The following is a 20,182-nucleotide window of genomic DNA, read 5'->3' on the forward strand; positions in this document are numbered from 1 at the left end:
GACTGACCCACACACCCAGGTCCCTCTCCTCCTCTGTCACTTCCAGCTGATAAGCCCCAGTTTATAACAGAAATTCTTAGGTTTAGACCCTAATTGAATGACCTTGCTCTTTGTACTATTGAATTTCATCCCATTTCTGTTACTCCAGTCTTCAAGATCATCCAGATCTTCCTCGATAATATTCCGATCCTCCTCTGTATTTACAGTGCCTCCCAGCTTTGCAGCAAATTTCATTGGCATGCTCCTACTTTTGTGCCAAGGTCATTAATAAAAATATTAATGACAGTTCCAAGACCAATCCACCAGTAACCTCCCTCCGGTCTGCCTTTCAACACAACCCATTGCCTTAGCTAGTTCCTTACACACATTGTAAATTATACTAATCCCCAACTTCTCTATTTTAACTAATAATTTTCCATGTGGTACCATGTCAAATGCTTTACCAAGGTCCAAGGGAGTTAAATCTACTTCATTTACCTTATCTAAAAATCAGTTAGCTTTTCAGAAGGAAATCAGGTTAGTCTGGCATGATCTACCTCTGGTAAACTCATGTTGCATTACATCCCCTTCTCCAATTACCTACATGAATTGAATTATTCTTTCCTTCACAATAATGCTCCTCCTCACCTTACACATCCTTATCTTTAATTCAGAAATCAATGAGAGCTTCCACCTGTCTCCATACCTTCAGCCTAACCTGTTGGCCTTTTCCTCCCCCCCCCCAACTATTTTTCCTTCTCTCCTTCTTTTCCCTCATCTTTCACCACTTTATCTTCTCAAATTCCTTCTTCTCTGCCTACCAATACATCTTTGTGCTCCAATTACTGTAGATAACTTCCCTCAACCACACCAAAAACTACCACACTGTCCCCTCTTCCTGTCTCCAAAATCCCTGGCAACTCTTAATAGCAAGCAGCTGCCCCAGTGCCTCTCTATACTCGCCACTGAGCCCAAGATATGACCGATACCTAGATATCACAGTGACTGGCACATTAGACCTTTATGGAGGCAGACACTGCATTCAGCAAGAACATGTAAGAACATTAGTGTGTCTGCAAAGGGGGAAAAGGGGTTGTCCTGACCATTAAACTCAGTTAAAGCTTCTAAAGATTAAGCCTACTAGACCCAAATTGCTAATTCTGTAACCAAATTCCTATCTCTACCAGAAATTCAGGAATAGACACCATTGCAATTTATCAGAGCAGAAGATTATTTCTCTCAAATTAACTTGAAATAATTAACATAAACATTAATGAAAATAAGTAAAATGTTAAGCAATTTATCCTACGCTGTTCCACATTTGCACTACAATGACCAGGCACAAACAAAACTAATCAGTGCACTAATGCTAACCTCACCAGGAGGCACCTAATTTTTAAAGCAAACTATTTGATTAGGAACAACAGCATGCTTGGCTCTGTGCAATTCATAAAGATACACACCATTTCTCCTACTCCGGTTTACCACTGTGAACTTTGTTTTCCATTTTTATGGTCACCTCTGCACATTTCTCAGCCACTCACTCATTAAGTTTCACCACTAGCAGTATTTTCCTAATTTGTCCCATGGAAATTCAGTTTTCTTTCTCTAGGCAATGGTATGAGGTGGGCTAATCACTTTAAATAATTCACGCTGAACGTTATCTAACTGTCTTCAAGATTAATATAATCTTGAACAAGGGGAGGAACTTCAAAAGAGAACTATCTGCCAGAGCTGGGGGCCACTTTTGATGGCACAGTTCCAAGGTTCAGCATGCAGTATAAAGCATGTGTTTGGACATAACACAGCAAAAAACCCAAAAAACTCAAATTTGGAAATTAAAACAAAAAAAACCCATCCCAGGACAAGTTAAACAACAGACGCTCACAGCTGATCTCATCATGGCACAGCTGCTGAGACACGGCTAAATAAGTAACAAATAAAGTCTATCTGAATTTTTTTTAAATGTCTCCTTTCCCCCAAACAGATGCAGAGGAGTCAAACTGAGGTAGTGGATGAAGTATTGGCGCAGCCATCATCATTCTGCACTTCGTCAAGGGAAAACAAGAGACTAGTGCCTAATCACTTTCCAACCTGCGGTAGAAGTCACAAGACAAGCTCTTCATTGAGTTTCAGAAGGAGATGAACAATGCCCATGAATTCCAAAAGCTGTAACTGTGGATGAAGCGGAAAGGCCAATTCTGCTGACAGAGGAAGGACTAGGCTGCGCAACTATAGGCTACATAAGAAGGGTATAGGAATAGAATTTGAAAGACAGGACTTTTGCTTTTTATTGCATCTGTAATTTCATAAACAGAATCACCTATATTTAATATCCCCTAGGTATATGGGAAATAAAACAGTCTTCTGCACAAATCTGCCTTAGGAGTTATCTTAAACTCATAATGCCCCCTACTGACAAACAACAGAAACAAGTTATATTTGGGGCAGCTCAGTTTTTCCATTAATGAAGCAATTTCTTCTCCGTTTCCTTGTATTTCTTAATAGCTCCGATGATTACCTCCAGTCTTCCAAGTATTAAATTCCAGCTTAGCATCATTTCATAGATTCCAAGGCCAGAAGGGACCTCTGTGGTCATCTAGTCTGACTTCCTGCATAACACATGCCAGATCTTGGGAGACAGACCAGTCCTTGCTTACAGACAGCCCCCCAATCTGAAGCAAATACTCACCAGCAACTACACACCACACAACAGAACCACTAACCCAGGAACCTATCCTTGCAACAAAGCCCGTTGCCAACTCTGTCCACATATCTATTCAGGGGATACCATCATAGGGCCTAATCACATCAGCCACACTATCAGAGGCTCGTTCACCTGCGCATCTACCAACGTGATATATGCCATCATGTGCCAGCAATGCCCCTCTGCCATGTACATTGGCCAAACTGGACAGTCTCTACGTAAAAGAATGAATGGACACAAATCAGATGTCAAGAATTATAACATTCAAAAACCAGTTGGAGAACACTTCAATCTCTCTAGTCACTCGATCACAGACCTAAGAGTGGCTATACTTCAACAAAAAAGCTTCAAAAACAGACTCCAACGAGAGACTGCTGAATTGGAATTAATTTGCAAACTGGATACAATTAACTTAGGCTTGAATAGAGACTGGGAATGGATGAGTCATTACACAAAGTAAAACTATTTCCCCATGGTATTTCTCCCTCCCACCCCACCCCCCACTGTTCCTCTGATATTCTTGTTAACTGCTGGAATTAGCCTACCTGCTTGTCACCATGAAAGGTTTTCCTCCTTCCCCCCCCCTGCTGTTGGTGATGGCTTATCTTAAGTGATCACTCTCCTTACAGTGTGTATGATAAACCCATTGTTTCATGTTCTCTGTGTGTGTGTATATAAATCTCTCCTCTGTTTTTTCCACCAAATGCATCCGATGAAGTGAGCTGTAGCTCACAAAAGCTTATGCTCTAATAAATTTGTTAGTCTCTAAGGTGCCACAAGTACTCCTTTTCTTTTTGCGAATACAGACTAACACGGCTGCTACTCTGAAACATGCCATAGAACTTTCTCAAAATAATTCCTATTTGGATAAGGCTCTATTATTTCACAGGCCCTATTATCCTCTAAAAAATCAGAGTTATTAGTCCAGCTTCTGATTTACTCAGTAAACACCTGCAAGTTTCTTCCAAATTTTAAGACCTCTTTAAAATCATATAAATCTGGCTGCCTCCTGCAAGTCAACGTTAATAAAACGGAGATCATTGTGTCTTTCCAATACTTGGAAATCCTTTCCTGTTCCAGGTTAAATGTACAGCCTCACAAAACAAATTCAAATACAACAGAGCTTAATTATGTAACAGTTTAAAATTCAAACGTTTAATGACCAGGGAACTTCTTTATCTGATAATAATCAATCTACCAAGTCAGTTTGTTTAAAATCTTGGAAGAAGAATGTGTAACGAGAGCATTGTGGTCCAGCACATAGGGCACACTAGATTAGGAGACAGGAGACCTGAGTTCTGTTCCCAGCTCTGCCAATGAATTGGTGCATGACCTTGGGAAAGTCACCTCATCTCTCTCTGTCTTTGTTCTCCCTCCCATCCTTTGTCTGCTTTGTCTATTTAGAATGCACGTTCTTTAGTGCAGGGATGGTCTCTTACTAGGTGTTTGTACAGTGCCTGGCACACAAGGGTCATGATCTCAGATGGGTCCTCTAGGCATTACCGTAATACAGGTGATAGATAATAAATTGCATTCCATTTATGGAACCCTAAATGGAACTGACTAAGTTTGCATTCAGTTAAATTTAATGCATGGTACTCATTGTTTCGTACTTACTCCAGCTATAAAGTCTTGCTCAGTTTCATTCTGAGCAGTGCACCAAGGAGAAGTGTCCATATTTGCATACAGCTGCAAGAACCAGACTGGAGCACAGGACGGTGGTAAGAAAAGTCACTGCACATACCAAGGCACCATGTTGTTTGAGCCCCACTGGAACCTGCAGTATCACTTCCTTATTTACCTATGAAGAGAGAGTTGGATGTTAAACCCGAGTAAAAACATATTCTTGAGCTATTATTCCATTTTCAAAAGCTTTTGTTTCTCGTTTATATATAGTAATTAAGCAAGCTTCACAGCACAGTCTATTTAATGTTAGTAAACAGCCCTCAACATCATTTAACCACTCTAGTTGCTCAGGCGCTCTCCGTTCATTTACAAGATTTATCTTTTCATACAGTATTGGAGTTCAAAAGTCAAAGCTGGGGGAAGAGACATTTCCATTTGGTCTGTCTGCCCATCTTAAGAACTGGCTTCTTCTTGAACTTCTGGGGCATTTATCTGGTACACAGTACCAGAGGCACTGTACTGTTCATTTATTTTCTCTACAGCTTTGCTCTTATATTAGCCTTGACATTAGGGACATTATGCAACTTCTGCACACTGTAGGACTGGAGAAATAAGCTTATGGAATGAATACCTGGATAAATAACTCTCATGTAACTCTGACCTGCAAAGACAAAAAAAGGGCTTGCATCCTTTTATGCTCCTTATTATTAACGAAGTCCTGAACATTTTTGTCAAGAATAGCAAACAAGAAGTCCTCCAGTAAAAGCAGGTGACCAGACATAATATTCCTGATCTTTCCATGGGGAAAAGAAAAGAAAAGAAAAGAAAAAGAAAAAGAAAAAGAAAAAGAAAAACTGACCAAAAGCTTTCATGCTGTCTTTATATATAAAGAAGCCAAAAAGCCACAAACACCACTTTCTTTAAATCATTTGCAGGTCACCTTTAATGTTCTCTGGCCTCCAAAGATTTCTGAGATGCAGAGTTGCTCAAATTACTGTGCCAGGTCACTCTTATTTCAGAATCTCTGCACTACGGCAGCACTGTTGAGTTTCAAAGCAAGTGCTGTATCAAGGACTTGAATCCAGAACCAGTGTAAATGAAATAAAAAAAACTTCATCAGAGACATAAGCCATAGGTTTGCATCCAGATTGGCATGAAAGGCCTTTCCCTATATCGTTCTTTAAACTTTTCTCTAAAAATAATCTTCCAACACAAAATGTATGAACCCAAGAACATTCACATTCACCTTCCTCCTTCCGATGAAGTGAGCTGTAGCTCACAAAAGCTTATGCTCAAATAAATTTGTTAGTCTCTAAGGTGCCACAAGTACTCCTTTTCTTCTTCCTCCTTTTGTTCTTCAAACCAGGAGTAAAATCCTTATGCATAGGCTTGGAAGGATTAGATTTTTATTGTTAAATGTCAGTAAGCGTCTATTTCACTGTACACACACCAGATGAAAAAATATTTCCATCAATGATAATAAAAATTTACAGAGAAGCAAAGTAAGAAAAATGCTGCTTGAGAACTTATTAGAATAAGGATATTTATTTTGTATATTCTGACATGTGATGTTGACAATTTGTATTTCAGTGGTTATAGAGCTTTAACTTTTTGAATCTCAGCATCTCCTATAATTAAATAATTATTGTCTGACCCTCAATTTCCCACAACTGTGAAAATTTAAATTGGTAAAAACTGAGAAAATGCTTAAAAATAAACATCTATATTAACCATCAAAATTATATATATAAAAAAATAGAATTCTGCCAAGCCTAGTTATGAAGACCAATGCATAACATCAGTTATACCTCAGGGCTCCAGGTAAATCACTACAGGAGGGGGAAAGGTCCAGAGATAGCAACCGTCATCAAGGAAAAGGACAGCACAGAATGTACAGAGAGAGCAAAAGTGGAAACTAGGTAAAATTATGAAGAATGAATATTAAAAAACAACACATTTAGGAACAAAATTAGAAAGGCCAAGGCACAAAATGAGATTAAACTAGCTACGGACATAAAGAGTAACAAGAAAACATTTTACAAATACTTTAGAAGCAAGAAAAAGACCAAGGACAAGGTAAGCCCATTAGTCAATGGAGGAAGGAAAGACAATAACAGAAAACGCAGTAATGGCAGAAGTGTCAAATGACGTTTTTGTTTCAGTTTCCATCAAAAAAAGTTAGCAGTTATTAGACAACAAACATAATGAACATCAGTGCAAATGGGGTAGGATCTGAGGCTCATATAGGAAAACAAGTTAAGAATCAACAAGTTAGATGTCTTCAGGTCAGCAGGGCCTGATGAAATACATTCTAGAATACTCAGGGAACTGGCTGAAGACACCTCTGAGCCATTAGCGATTATCTCTGAGAACTCATGGAACACAGGAGAGATCCCAGAGGACTGGAAAAGGACAAATATAGTACCTGTGTATAAAAAAGGAGAATAAAGGACAACCCAGGGAATTATAGACCAGTCAGTTCTCGTAAGGGTGTATGCAAGAAAAATCCTTTAATGGAAGTAGAGCATGAGTTGAGTTCCACCATTTTTCCCACTCCCCACTGACCCCGGCACCAAATATGCTAGACATTGTTAGGAGTAGTTATGGGCAGATAAAATTAAAAAATAATCAAGTAACTATTTCTCATTTAAGCTGGGGGCTCATCAGTTGAAAACACTGAGGAGGAGAAAGACTTAGGTGCATAAGCTGATCACAGGGTGACTATGAGCACCAATGCAATGTGGCCATAAAAAAAAGACAAATGCAATCCTAGGATGTATCAGGCAAGATATTTCAAGTAGACATTGGGAAGTATTAATGTCATTGTACAAGGTACTGGTCAGACCTCACTGGGAATACTGTGTACTGTTCTGGTCACCCATGTTCAAGAAACATGGATTCAAACTCGAACAGGTGCAGAAATGATTAGGGAATGTAGAGTCTATCTTACAAGAGGAGACTAAAAAAGCTTGGCTTGTTTGGATTAGCAGAACAAAGGTTGAGAGGGAATATGACTACTCTCTATGAATACAAGAGTTGGGTAAACACCAGGGAGGGAGAAGAGCTATTTAAGAAAAAGGACAACATTGGCAAAAGAACAAATGGGGACAAACTGGACGGGAACAAGTTTAGGCTGGAAATTAGAAGGTTTCTAACCATCAGAGGCATGAGGTTCTGGAACAGCCTCCCAGTAGGAGTGGTAGGTGCAAACAACCAACCTAGTTTTAAAATGAAGCTCGACAACATAATAGAGGCTCAACTTAAATGCATACCCCAAATTAAAAAAACACAGAGAACCAAAAAAGTGCCACCGTGGTTAAACCACAAAGTAAAAGAAGCAGAGAGAGGCAAAAGGCATTCTTTAAAAAGGATAAGTTAAATTCTAGTGAGGAAAACGGAAAGGAGCATAAACTCTGACAAGTAAAGTGTAAAAATATAATTAGGAAGGCCAAAAAAGAATCTGAACAGCTAGCCAAAGACTCAGAAAAGCAATAGCAAATTTTTTTGAAAGTACATCAGAAGCAGGAAGCCTGCTAAATAACCAGTGGGGCCACTGGACGATCGAGATGCTAATGGAGAGCTCAAGGACAATAAGGCTATTGCAGAGAAACAAAATGAATTCTTTGCATTGGTCTTCATGGCTGAGGATGTGAGGGAGATTTCCAAACCTGAGCCATTCTTTTTAGGTGACAAATCTGAAGAACTGTCCCAGATTGAGGTAACATTAGAGGAGGTTTTGGAACAAACTGATAAATTAAACAGTAATAAGTCCCCAGGACCGGACGGTATTCACCCAAGAGTTCTGAAGGAACTCAAATGTGAAATTGCAGAACTATTAACTGTGGTTTGTAACCTATCATTTAAATCAGCTTCTGTACCAAATGACTGGAGGATAGGTAATGTGACACCAACTTTTAAAAAGGGCTTCAGAGGTGACCTCGGCATTTACAGACCAGTGAGCCTGACTTTAATACCGGGCAAACTGGTTGAAACTATAGTAAAGAACAGAATTGTCAGACACATAGATGAACATAATTTGTTGGGGAAGAGTCAACATGGTTTTTGAAAAGGGAAATCATGCCATACCAATCTACTAAAATTATTTGAGGGGGTTGGCAAGCATGTGGACAAGGGGGATCCAGTGGATATAGTGTATTTAGGTTTTCAGAAAGCCTTTGACAAGGTCCCTCACCAAAGGCTCTTGGGCAAGGTGGCTATCATGGGATGGGAAGGTCCTCTCATGGATTGGTAACTAGTTAAAAGATAGGAAACAAGGGTAGGAATAAATGGTCAGTTTTCAGAATGGAGGGAGGTAAATAGTGGTGTCCCCCCGGGGTCTGTACTGGGACCATAAATGATCTAGAAAAAGTGGTAAAAAGTACAGTGGCAAAATTTGCAGATGATGCAAAACTACTCAAAAGCTGCAGAGGGATCTCACGGAACTGGGTGACTGGACGGCAAGGTGGCAGATGAAATTCAATGTTGATAAATGCAGAGTATACACATTGGAAAGCATGATCCAAACTATACATATAAAATGATGGGGTCTAAATTATCTGTTAACACTCAAGAAAGAGATCTTGGAGTTCTTGAGGATAGTTCTCTGAAAACATCCACTCAATATGCAAGGGCAGGCAAGGAAGCTAGCAGAATGTTAGGAATCATTAGGAGGGGGATATATAGTAGGACAGAAAGTGTCATATTGCCTCTATACAGATCCATGGTATGCCACATCTTGAATACTGCGTGCAGATGTGGTCACCTCATCTCAAAAAAGATATATTGGAAAAGGTTCAGAAAAGGGCAATAAATATGATTAGGGGTATGGAACAGCTTCCATATGAGGAGAGATTAATAAGACTTGGACTTTTCAGCTCGGAAAAGAGATGACTAAGGGGTGATATGATAAGGTCTATAAAATCATGACTGGTATGGAGAAAGAAAATAAGGAAGTGTTATTTACTCCTTCTCATAACACAAGAACTAGGATTCACCCAATGAAATTAATAGGCAACAGGTTTAAACAAACAAAAAGAAGTATTTCTTCACACAATGCAGAGTCAATCTGTGGAATGTTGTTTCATTCCAGAGGATGTTGTTTCAGAGTAGCACCCGTAGTCTGTATTCGCAAAAAGAAAAGGAGTACTTGTGGCACCTTAGAGACTAACAAATTTATTTGAGCATAAGCTTTCGTGAGCTACAGCTCACTTCATCGGATGCATTCAGTGGAAAATACAGTGGGGAGATTTATATACACATACAGAGAACATGAAAAAATGGGTTTTATCATACATACTGTAAGGAGAGTTATCACTTAAGATGAGCTATTACCAGCAGGAAGTGGGAGGGAGGAAGAAAACCTTTTGTGGTGATAATCAAGGTGGGCCATTTCCAGCAGTTGACAAGAACGTCTGAGGAACAGTGGGGGGGGGGAATAGTTTTACTTTATGTAATGACCCATCCACTCGCAGTCTCTATTCAAGCCTAAGTTAATTGTATCCAGTTTGCAAATTAATTCCAATTCAGCAGTCTCTCGTTGGAGTCTGTTTTTGAAGTTTTTTTTGTTGAAGGATAGCCACTCTCAGGTCTGTAATCGAGTGACCAGAGAGATTGAAGTGTTCTCCGACTGGTTTTTGAATGTTATAATTCTTGACGTCTGATTTGTGTCCATTCATTCTTTTACATAGAGACTGTCCAGTATGACCAATGTACATGGCAGAGGGGCATTGTTGGCACATGATGGCATACATCACATTGGTAGATGCGCAAGTGAACGAGCCTCTGATTGTGTGGCTGATGTGATTAGGCCCTATGATGGTGTCCCCTGAATAGATATGTGGACAGAGTTGGCAACGGGCTTTGTTGCAAGGATAGGTTCCTGGGTTAGTGGTTCTGTTGTGTGGTTGCTGGTGAGTATTTGCTTCAGGTTGGGGGGCTGCCTGTAAGCAAAGACTGGCCTGTCTCCCAAGATCTGTGAGAGTGATGGGTCGTCCTTCAGGATAGGTTGTAGATCCTTGATGATGCGTTGGAGAGGTTTTAGTTGGGGGCTGAAGGTGATGGCTAGTGGCGTTCTGTTATTTTCTTTGTTGGGCCTGTCCTGTAGTAGGCGACTTCTGGATACTCTTCTGGCTTTGTCAATCTGTTTCTTCACTTCAGCAGGTGGGTATTGTAGTTGTAAGAATGCTTGATAGAGATCTTGTAGGTGTTTGTCTCTGTCTGAGGGGTTGGAGCAAATGCGGTTGTATCACAGAGCTTGGCTGTAGACAATGGATTGTGTGGTGTGATCTGGGTGAAAGCTAGAGGCATGTAAGTAGGAATAGCGTTCAGCAGGTTTCCGGTATAGGGTGGTGTTTATGTGACCATTGCTTATTAGCACCGTAGTGTCCAGGAAGTGGATCTCTTGTGTGGACTGGTCCAGGCTGAGGTTGATGGTGGGATGGAAATTGTTGAAATCATGGTGGAATTCCTCAAGGGCTTCTTTTCCATGAGTCCAGATGATGAAGATGTCATCAATGTAGCGCAAGTAGAGTAGGGGCATTAGGGGCCGAAGGCTGAGGAAGCGTTGTTCTTAGTCAGCCATAAAAAGGTTGGCATATTGTGGGGCCATGCGGGTACCATCGCAGTGTCGCTGATTTGAAGGTATATATTGTCCCCAAATGTGAAACAGTTATGGGTGACGACAAAGTCACAAAGTTCAGCTACCAGGTTAGCTGTGATATTATCAGGGATACTGTTCCTGACAGCTTGTAGTCCATCTTTGTGTGGAATGTTGGTGTAGAGGGCTTCTACATCCATAGTGGCCAGGATGGTGTTTTTAGGAAGATCACCGATGGATTGTAGTTTCCTCAGGAAGTCAGTGGTGTCTCGAAGATAGCTGAGAGTGCTGGTAGCGTAGGGCCTGAGGAGGGAGTCTACATAGCCAGACAATCCTGCTGTTAGGGCGCCAATGCCCGAGATGATGGGGCATCCAGGATTTCCAGGTTTATTGATCTTGGGTAGCAGATCGAATACCCCAGGTCAGGGTTCGAGGGGTGTGTCTGTGCGGATTTGTTCTTGTGCTTTTTCAGGGAGTTTCTTGAGCAAATGTTGTAGTTTCTTTTGGTAACCCTCATTTGGATCAGAGGGTAATGGCTTGTAGAAAGTGGTGTTGGAGAGCTGCCTAGTAGCCTCTTGTTCATACTCCGACCTATTCATGATGACGACAGCACCTCCTTTGTCAGCCGTTTTGATTATGATGTCAGAGTTGTTTCTGAGGCTGTGGATGGCATTGTGTGCTGCACGGCTGAGGTTATGGGGCAAGTGATGCTGCTTTTCCACAATTTCAGCCCGTGCACGTCGGCAGAAGCACTCTGTGTAGAAGTCCAGTCTGTTGTTTCGACCTTCAGGAGGAGTCCACCCAGAATCCTTCTTTTTGTAGTGTTGGTAGGAAGGTCTCTGTGGGTTAGTATGTTGTTCAGAGGTGTTTTGGAAATATTCCTTGAGTCGGAGACGTCGAAAATAGAATTCTATTTAGGTCACCACAGAACTGTATCATGTTCGTGGAGGTGGAGGGGCAAAAGGAGAGGCCCCGAGATAGGACATATTCTTCTGCTGGGCTAAGAGTATAGTTGGATAGATTAACAATATTGCTGGGTGGGTTAAGGGAACCACTGTTGTGGCCCCTTGTGGCATGTAGTAGCTTAGATAGTTTAGTGTCCTTTTTCTTTTGTAGAGAAGCAAAGTGTGTGTTGTAAATTATAACATTCAAAAACCAGTCGGAGAACACTTCAATCTCTCTGGTCACTCGATTACAGTCCTGAGAGTGGCTATTCTTCAATAAAAAAGCTTCAAAAACAGACTCCAACAAGAGACTGCTGAATTGGAATTAATTTGCAAACTGGATACAATTAACTTAGGCTTGAATAGAAACTGGGAGTGGATGGGTCATTACACAAAGTAAAACTATTTCCCCAGGTTATTCCCCCCCACCCCCCACTGTTCCTCAGACGTTCTTGTCAACTGCTGGAAATGGCCCACCTTGATTATCACCACAAAAGGTTTTCTTCCTCCCCTCCACTTCCTGCTGGTAATAGCTCATCTTAAGTGATCACTCTCCTTACAGTGTGTATGATAAAACCCATTGCTTCATGTTCTCTGTGTGTGTATATAAATTTCCCCACTGTATTTTCCACTGAATACATCCGATGAAGTGAGCTGTAGCTCACAAAAGCTTATGCTCAAATAAATTTGTTAGTCTCTAAGGTGCCACTCCTTAGAGTACTCCTTTTCTTTTTAGAGGATGTTGTGAAGGTCAAGACTATAACAGGATTGAAAAAAGAACTAGATAAATTCATGGAGGATAGGTCCATAAATAGTTATTAGCCAGGATGGGCAGGGATGGTGTCCCTAGCCTCTGTTTGCCAGAAGCTGGGCATGGGTGACAGGGGATGGATCACTCGATGATTACCTGTTCTGTTCATTCCCTCTGGGGCACCTGGCATGGGCCACTGTCAGAAGGCAGGATACTGGCTAGTTGGACCATTGGTCTAACCCAGTATGGCTGTTCTTATGTTCTTACAAGTTTATGAATGGGATTATATGACAGGGCTGTCTGCGATAGCAAGCGACTAGATTAAATGATCTAGGAGGCCCCTTCCGGTCTGAAATAGGAACTTACAGGTTTGTACTTCACATTGTTCCAATGACAGATATGCCTGTTTCTCACTGAACATGGAGCTTCAACTTTAGAATACTTCCAACATTCAACTGATGGGAAACCTAGGGAAAGCAGAAGTATGTTACACCAAGAATCAGACCAGGATGAAGCAATATATGGAATGCAAAATCCTTTCAAAGGGGATATCTGTCCATCATGCAGTTTAGCAGTCTCTACTCACTAAAAGCTAAGGGGTGAAAGAACATCAACACTGGAAGAACTTCGCTGGGAAACCTGCAGATCCAAACTAGTGCCATCAGTCCCTTTCATAAATCCTTAAACTCAACAAATTTTTGGATATATAAGAAAGTCTACACCAGTGGTGAAATCCTAGCCCCACTGAATAGCAAATGGGGGTGAAATACGATTCAAATGGCACCAGGATTTCACCATTGGTCAATGGGCTGTCTCTAATTTCCAGCCCTGCTATGGTTCCTGCCTCCACCATATTCCATAATAACCTATTTTAACATTTCTCTTTATGGACTCCTGTTGTATCTCTGCAATGCTATTTTTTAAATTTAGTCTATTACTTCAAAATGTGGATCCCCCCTACCATTAAAGCTTACTATAGGTGGCAGGGAGACAAGGGAAGGCAAAGAGTCTTGAGATCCCATTATCAAAGTATATAGAACCCCCCTACAGTCCCAAAGATGTAAGAGTGAAAATAATCCATCAAATAATGCCTGAGTAAAGACATAAAGGTGAGAAACGTATTCACATATCTGGTTTGGTGGTGAGCTAGGGAGAGTCGGTCTCTTGAAAAGAAACACATTTGTAGTAGGAGTGGGGACTTGATTGTGTATAAGATTTTAAATGATTCATTATTATGAGATATTGGATTTTTTTTTTAAATAAAGAGTCCTAGGCCCCTATCATTCCATCTCTCAGAAAGTCAAGAATCCCTACAAAGATATTCCTACTTAAACATTGTGAGGGCTGGAAAGTACCGGAATACTTTTGATTGATATAGTTCAACTTTCCTTTGTATAGGCTAAACCATGAACTGCATCAATTGCAAAGTAGAATGCTGTGGAAACGGGTGGGCCATACAACCCTTCATCAATTCAGATTCTACAGGGATTCTAAGGAGCAGGCCAACTGTCAACACTCCCATCTTAAAGACCCATATTAGGGGATACAATCCTCCTTCACCTGGGGTGGGATTTCCAAGAAGTTTATTAACAACTAGACCTAAATTAGCCCTTTGTCAGGATAAAGTAGCATTGATCCAAATAGATGTAAAAAAATAATTTGCCCTTTATTTGCAGTCACTATTTTCCCAATTTTTAAATGACTATCCACATACCTCTCTCCACCAGTGATTTTCCCAAAAGTCTGGATTTCACATTCTATATGGTAATATTATTTCTCTAATCCCTCCCTATTTCATACAACAAAGTAGGAGCTATATGTATTTCTCACTTTTATGGCAATGAATCAATATTTCTGGACTCTTCAGAAGAGAAAATGCTTCCCCATCATCCTCTGTTGGCCGGTGATACCGGCAGTGCACAGGCAACATGGCTTTAAAACACCGAGCACACTGAGGGTCAGGTTTCATGTAAACAACAATGGCAAGGTCTGTGGCTAAGTACTCAGGAGATTCCACATCAACAGTATCTGAAAACATCAGAGCCTGTGGAAAACACAGACATAGTCAATACAGATGAATGAATGTCATGAAAAACACACTGATATTGTTATATAGGGAATACAGGATTAAAATGACTAAAAGAGTCAACCTGTCAAGGTACCCTATTACAATGTCATGAGGGAGACAACAATTTAATTCCCAGACTAGAGATCTTTTTCCTCAGGATGACTAAAATAAAATGAGCCATGTTCATTCTGTGTCTGTCCTATTCATATAGTGCCCATCACAGTTATGCTGCTGACTTCAGTGGCATTACGGTAGTTACCTGAGGACTACATTTGGGCCAATATTTTAAATTTATATTACAGTACTGCCTAAAGATTCCAATGGAGTTTGGGGTCCCATTGTGTTCAGCATCATAACTACACATAGTAAGAGACAGGTCTTACAACCTAAATAGACAAGATAGACAAAGGATGGAATAAAGAGATCATCATCTCCACTTTACAGAGGAAGAACTGAGGGACACAGATTAAGGGACTTGTCTGAGGTCACACAGATTGTTTGTGGCAGAGTCAGGAACCTGAAACAAGTCTCCCAAGTCTCAGTATAGCACCTTAAACACAACGCCATCCTTCCTCATTCCCAAGGATCCCAAAGTGCTCTAACAATTACTTTGCATGCATTTGCTGAAACTTCTTGTTTCCCAGTAGGCCATGTGTGAAAGAACCTGGAGCATTTTGAAGAAATGCTTTAGTAGAGTCCCATAAACTTTTTCTAAACTATATGGATAAATTTAGCTTCCAGGGCCTCTTTCCTACAGTTCCCCAGGTCACTGGTGTCAGCATAAACCATAATACCTCCATCCTCCCCTGCACTCTGTACAAGTCTATATTGCTCGAGAGCCAATATATTCACACCCAATATTCTGAAAAACACACTACCTATATAACTAATAAGAGAATCCTATAGAAGTACCCTACATGTCTTCCAACTGCACTATAATCACATCTTCTGGGGAAGTTCCTCAGAGCCTCAGGATCGTCTTACCTAACAACTCCTGGACAGTTACTTCAATCTAATGCAAGCTGTTTTCCCTTCATTCTAGTTTCCATCCATGACTGTGCCCCTACATAGTAGAAAGCTCTGTCATAAGAGGGAAGGGGCAAATCGGAATGGCAGATGAAAGTTCATCTTCATGCTAATGTTTCAAATTATAGACACTGGATATTTACTCACAAATATTCAAATCATATGTTTTTTATTGTTTGAACCACTTCCAACCAAATCAACATGACCACTTGGACATCGTACCTCTGTTAGGTTGTGCTGTTGCAATGATGCTAACTCATAGGGATCCACATATAGTCCTGTTGGTAGGTGTTCTTTAATTGCCACAGTGCAGCTTCCTATGGCTTCATCCCTTGCACCAAGTTCTACCTTTGTTAGCAGCTCTCTTAAAAAAAGAAATGTTAGCACAAATTTCAAATAACTGCACAAAATTTAAACAGATCATCTCAAATATTAGATGTGGCTCTCTACTATTTGTAGTATGCTCTGAGAATATAGAAAACAACATTTATCTATCTAGAATCTGACCTTTTCCTTTTAGAAAACAATATTTTATTGTATTTCCATATCTTTGAAAACCAACATGTCTCTTTTTTGTTAATTCCCCACTTATGCACCAGTATTACTGAAAATACTCAGAAATACATTTTCGTGTTGGCTTCATGTTCTTGCCATGACATAACTAATAGGTGGCCACTAAATATTTAAGCCCTGATCCTGCCAACACCTATATATATGCTTACCCTTACTCATGAGTAATCCCACTGAATACAGTGCAATGCATTTGTTCAATTATGCATGAGTTCAATAGAGCTACTCACATGCATACAGTTAAGTACATGCACGTTTGCAGAACAGGGGCCCTGCGTAACTAGCAACTGATGCATTGCTCAAGTACATGGCTGTCATCAACTCACCTATGAAATCCCTCTTTCAGAAGCTGTTGAGTCACGGTGATATCAGGACAAGTGGCCTGTGCAGCTGAAAACACCACAAAATAAATTTTTACAGCGTTTATAGCATTGCCTACATTGTTAGGACTAAAAATGATAAGCTACTTTAACTAGCTACAGCAAATTCTGAATTTACTACCTGTCTAGAAGAAGCGACTGTAGAATCAGTAAAGATGGTAAACAAGAGACAGGCCCCAGTTGTGGTCAGTATAAAGGGGATTTTAAGTCACTGGACACAGCCAGAAACCTGCCATTCTCTTTGGCTCTCCTGCTCTCAGACGTAAAATCCAAACCCTACAAACAAATACATGCTTAAAGTTAAGCATGTGTGTAAGTGTTTGCAGGACTGGGTCCTAACTAAATACAGATTGTGTTACTTAATAACACCACCAAGGGCCTACAGATGTTTCCAGCCTAGACTAAGCAGTTGTGACAAGGACAGCTGAATACACTGTAAGCAATCAAAAAAGACAAAAACACTTGACCAATTACAATACTTCTGTGTACATAAATCTAGTTAATTTTAATAATCTAATGACATTTGATACCTGGTCCCACACTGAGTCAGTTTTTAACTGAGCAAAATACATTCGCTCACTGCACAAGATAATATAACTTTTCTGGACCTCAGAAAAGTTCAATTGACTTACTCTTGTCTTTTGATTTCTGTAATCATTTCCAGTAGTGAGCATAGAAAAAGATTCAAGGAACGATGCACAGGAACCATACATTGCTTTTGGTTATACTAACATTTCAAACATTCTTAACAACAATTTATTATAACTGATGTTGTTTAATAAAACCTACAAAACTTTTCAGTGAGAAGGGTGGGAAATGTTCAGAATACCAGAAAAAAAATGAATATTTACAAAACTGAAAATTATTGCTTCTTTTTCAGATGAGCTAGCATTTTGGAGGCTTTATTCCAATGTAAAATTAAAAAAACTGCAACTACACAGTGGGTTTGTTTTGTGTCTTCTCCTATCATAGGTGATACCTTCAAAAGCTATAATCTTAGAAATTTTACCTTTTCTTTCAATACTGACCAATACATAAACAGCATTCTATGATTAAGTAGTAAAACCACAAGCATCTCTGTATTTCTGCATTGTTTATCAAACTATAGCTCCAATTCACTGCTAATATAAGGAAGAGTAACTCCAATAACTGTAATGAAGTTGCACCTGCTTACACCAACGATTATTTTGGTCCCACATGTGTTCATTCTTCCCCGAAATAAAATGTTTGATTAGCACAGTATTATTTGAAACTAATCTCAGGATTTATGGATATTCTGCAATGGAAAGTTTAATAACCTCTCCCTCACTTCTTATTTCACATCCGTTCTCATTTCATAGTATGCGAGGAATTCACAAATTATCTCTTATCAGTTTCAATTATCAGTTGCTTAGAAAATTTATTTGGCAGCTTGCTCAGTGAAAGCTTAAATATTTTAATTTATTTAACTTACGCAAATTTCCTGCTGTGCAAACAAGCAAGGATACTCTAAAGGTGAGAATACTTTTCCAAAGAAACACTTTCTCCATCCACTGCCACTGCATTTCCAAATGCAACTGCAAAAAAATCACAGCTCCTATGAATATGGAATATTTCATCAACAGATTTTCAATTCAAATCAGATCTTCAGAAACTCTGTGTATCATAGTAATTATGCACACCAATAACACTTCCCATGTCACAAAGCCTATCAGTGTCCTTGTCCTTATCTGTCCATGTGAGCTGGAATCAATGTGTTGGTATCTGTGTTAGCATCAAAACTTGTGGCTGGGCATATCTACACTGCTGCTGGCGGGGATCTGGTAGGCATGTGCATACACATACAGGTGCTAGCTCTGATTGCTATTCTAAAAATAGCAATGTGGCCATAGTGGTGGGTCAGACTACCTATCTAAAGTATGTTTTTAGCATTTCGGACTGTACTTGCATGGCTAGCCAAACTCGTCACCCATTACACTATGCACACTACTATTTCTAGTGTACTAGCTCAACCAAAACTAGCACATGTGCGTCTACTGAACCTGGGAATTACCCCTTCCAGCTGCAGTGTAGCTGTGTCACTGTCAAGTTCACTGATACACAGGCTATGACACATGGATAATAGAGACAGAAAACTTTAATTTGAGCTAACCCAAGGTCCAGTGTCTTCAGTGGTATGTTCACCAGAGCTAGCGTAGAACCTACCTTATTTCTGCAGTGTACACACCCTCAATGCATAGGGGAGAGTGGGTGTATGGGTGGGTATGTGCATGGATGGGTCACTGTCAGGATCACAGACATACTAGTACTGGTAGGGCCTCCATATGTCTCCGGGTCCCCATCTTTCCCAGGCATGGGTGCCAGAAGGCCTGCCAACATGTGGGGGCCAAGGAATCGTAAAGGAGCCGGCAGGGGTGAAAGTAAGGTAGTACAGGCTGGTACAGCGTATTGGTAAACAGTAGCCGTAGGTCCCGGCCCCTACCGCCTTGCTTTAAAGTACCCTGCTTAACGCGTTGCTGCGTCAGCGCTTTAACATCGCCGCTGATTTGCGCTCCCTATCTGCGGCCTTGGTGGGTCCCTAGCAGCAGGGCCGCCGATAGGGACGTGCAAAAGGGGCAGCGACATTAAAATGCTGCAGGGTCCTTAAGCGCTGCCACGGCACAAACCCTGCTTAAAGCACTGCCGCAGCAGCATTTGATCGTCCCTGCCCCTTCTGCACCCCCTGGCTGCCAATGGGGTGGGAGGAGGAGCAGCTGCCCCCGGGCCGGTGATTTAAAAGGGCCCGGGTTCTGGCCGCTGCTGTGGTAGCAACAACAGCAGCCGAAGCCCTGGGCCCTTTAAATCGCCGCTGGATCCCCCGGCGGCGCAGCCCAGGGAGACGCTGACCCCCAGCCCCGCCCCTTCCACTGGGGCCGGAGCTGGCCCTGTACCATTGTTTTCAATTTGACTTTCACTCCTGGGGGCCAGGCGCACCCGATGGGGCTCGGCCGCCAGGCCTGTGGAGATAAATCTGGGGACCCGGTACTTCATGTTGGCTGAGGCCCCACTCCCGCCCAATTCACTTTATGTACACAGACGCCTTGGGGGGCTCCTGAGCATGTGCCTCCGGCCCCCGTCAGCGCTGCGGCCACCCCACCATGCCAGCACAGAAGGGGCTCTGCAGTTACGCCCGCAACTCGGGGCGGGGGCGGGGGCCTGGGCCCCCCGCCGAGGTCAGGCTCTGAGAAGTGACGGGGGAACAGGGCCCGCAGACACACGGGCAAGGCGCCGCCATCCTCCGCACGAGTCTGCGCTCCGCACGCGGCCAGACCGCCACACGGATTTCGGGCGCTGGGTCCTGGGTCCTGCCTGGACGGGCCATAGCGGCGGGGGAGGGGGGACACCGACAGCCCGCTCCCACCCCACGCTCACCGCCGCGCCTGCCTCGCACTCTCCCGCACAGGGCCAGGTCCCCGCAGAGGCAAGGGCCGCGCCTGCCTGAGCTCGAAGGAGCAGACTCGGAGCCCGCCACCGACAACCGAGCGCGAGCCGCGCTTTCATTTTCTGTGGTTCAGGCA

At 41.7% G+C, this 20,182-nt stretch overlaps 1 protein-coding gene across 1 annotated transcript; it reads right to left on the reverse strand.

Moving 5' to 3' along the window:
• Nucleotides 1–3,810: 3,810 nt before the first annotated feature.
• PIGX (phosphatidylinositol glycan anchor biosynthesis class X) lies at nucleotides 3,811–20,180 on the reverse strand. The gene is given in 9 exon segments (XM_038416875.2): nucleotides 3,811–4,487; nucleotides 12,969–13,069; nucleotides 14,433–14,646; nucleotides 15,919–16,060; nucleotides 16,593–16,656; nucleotides 18,100–18,202; nucleotides 20,037–20,058; nucleotides 20,060–20,130; nucleotides 20,133–20,180. Coding segments are annotated over 9 exon segments (909 nt in total). The 5' UTR covers nucleotides 20,166–20,180; the 3' UTR covers nucleotides 3,811–4,328.
• Between the last annotated feature and the right edge of the window lie 2 nt (nucleotides 20,181–20,182).

This window comes from Dermochelys coriacea, chromosome 9 (assembly GCF_009764565.3).
Source record: "Dermochelys coriacea isolate rDerCor1 chromosome 9, rDerCor1.pri.v4, whole genome shotgun sequence".
Lineage (NCBI taxonomy): Eukaryota > Metazoa > Chordata > Testudines > Dermochelyidae > Dermochelys > Dermochelys coriacea.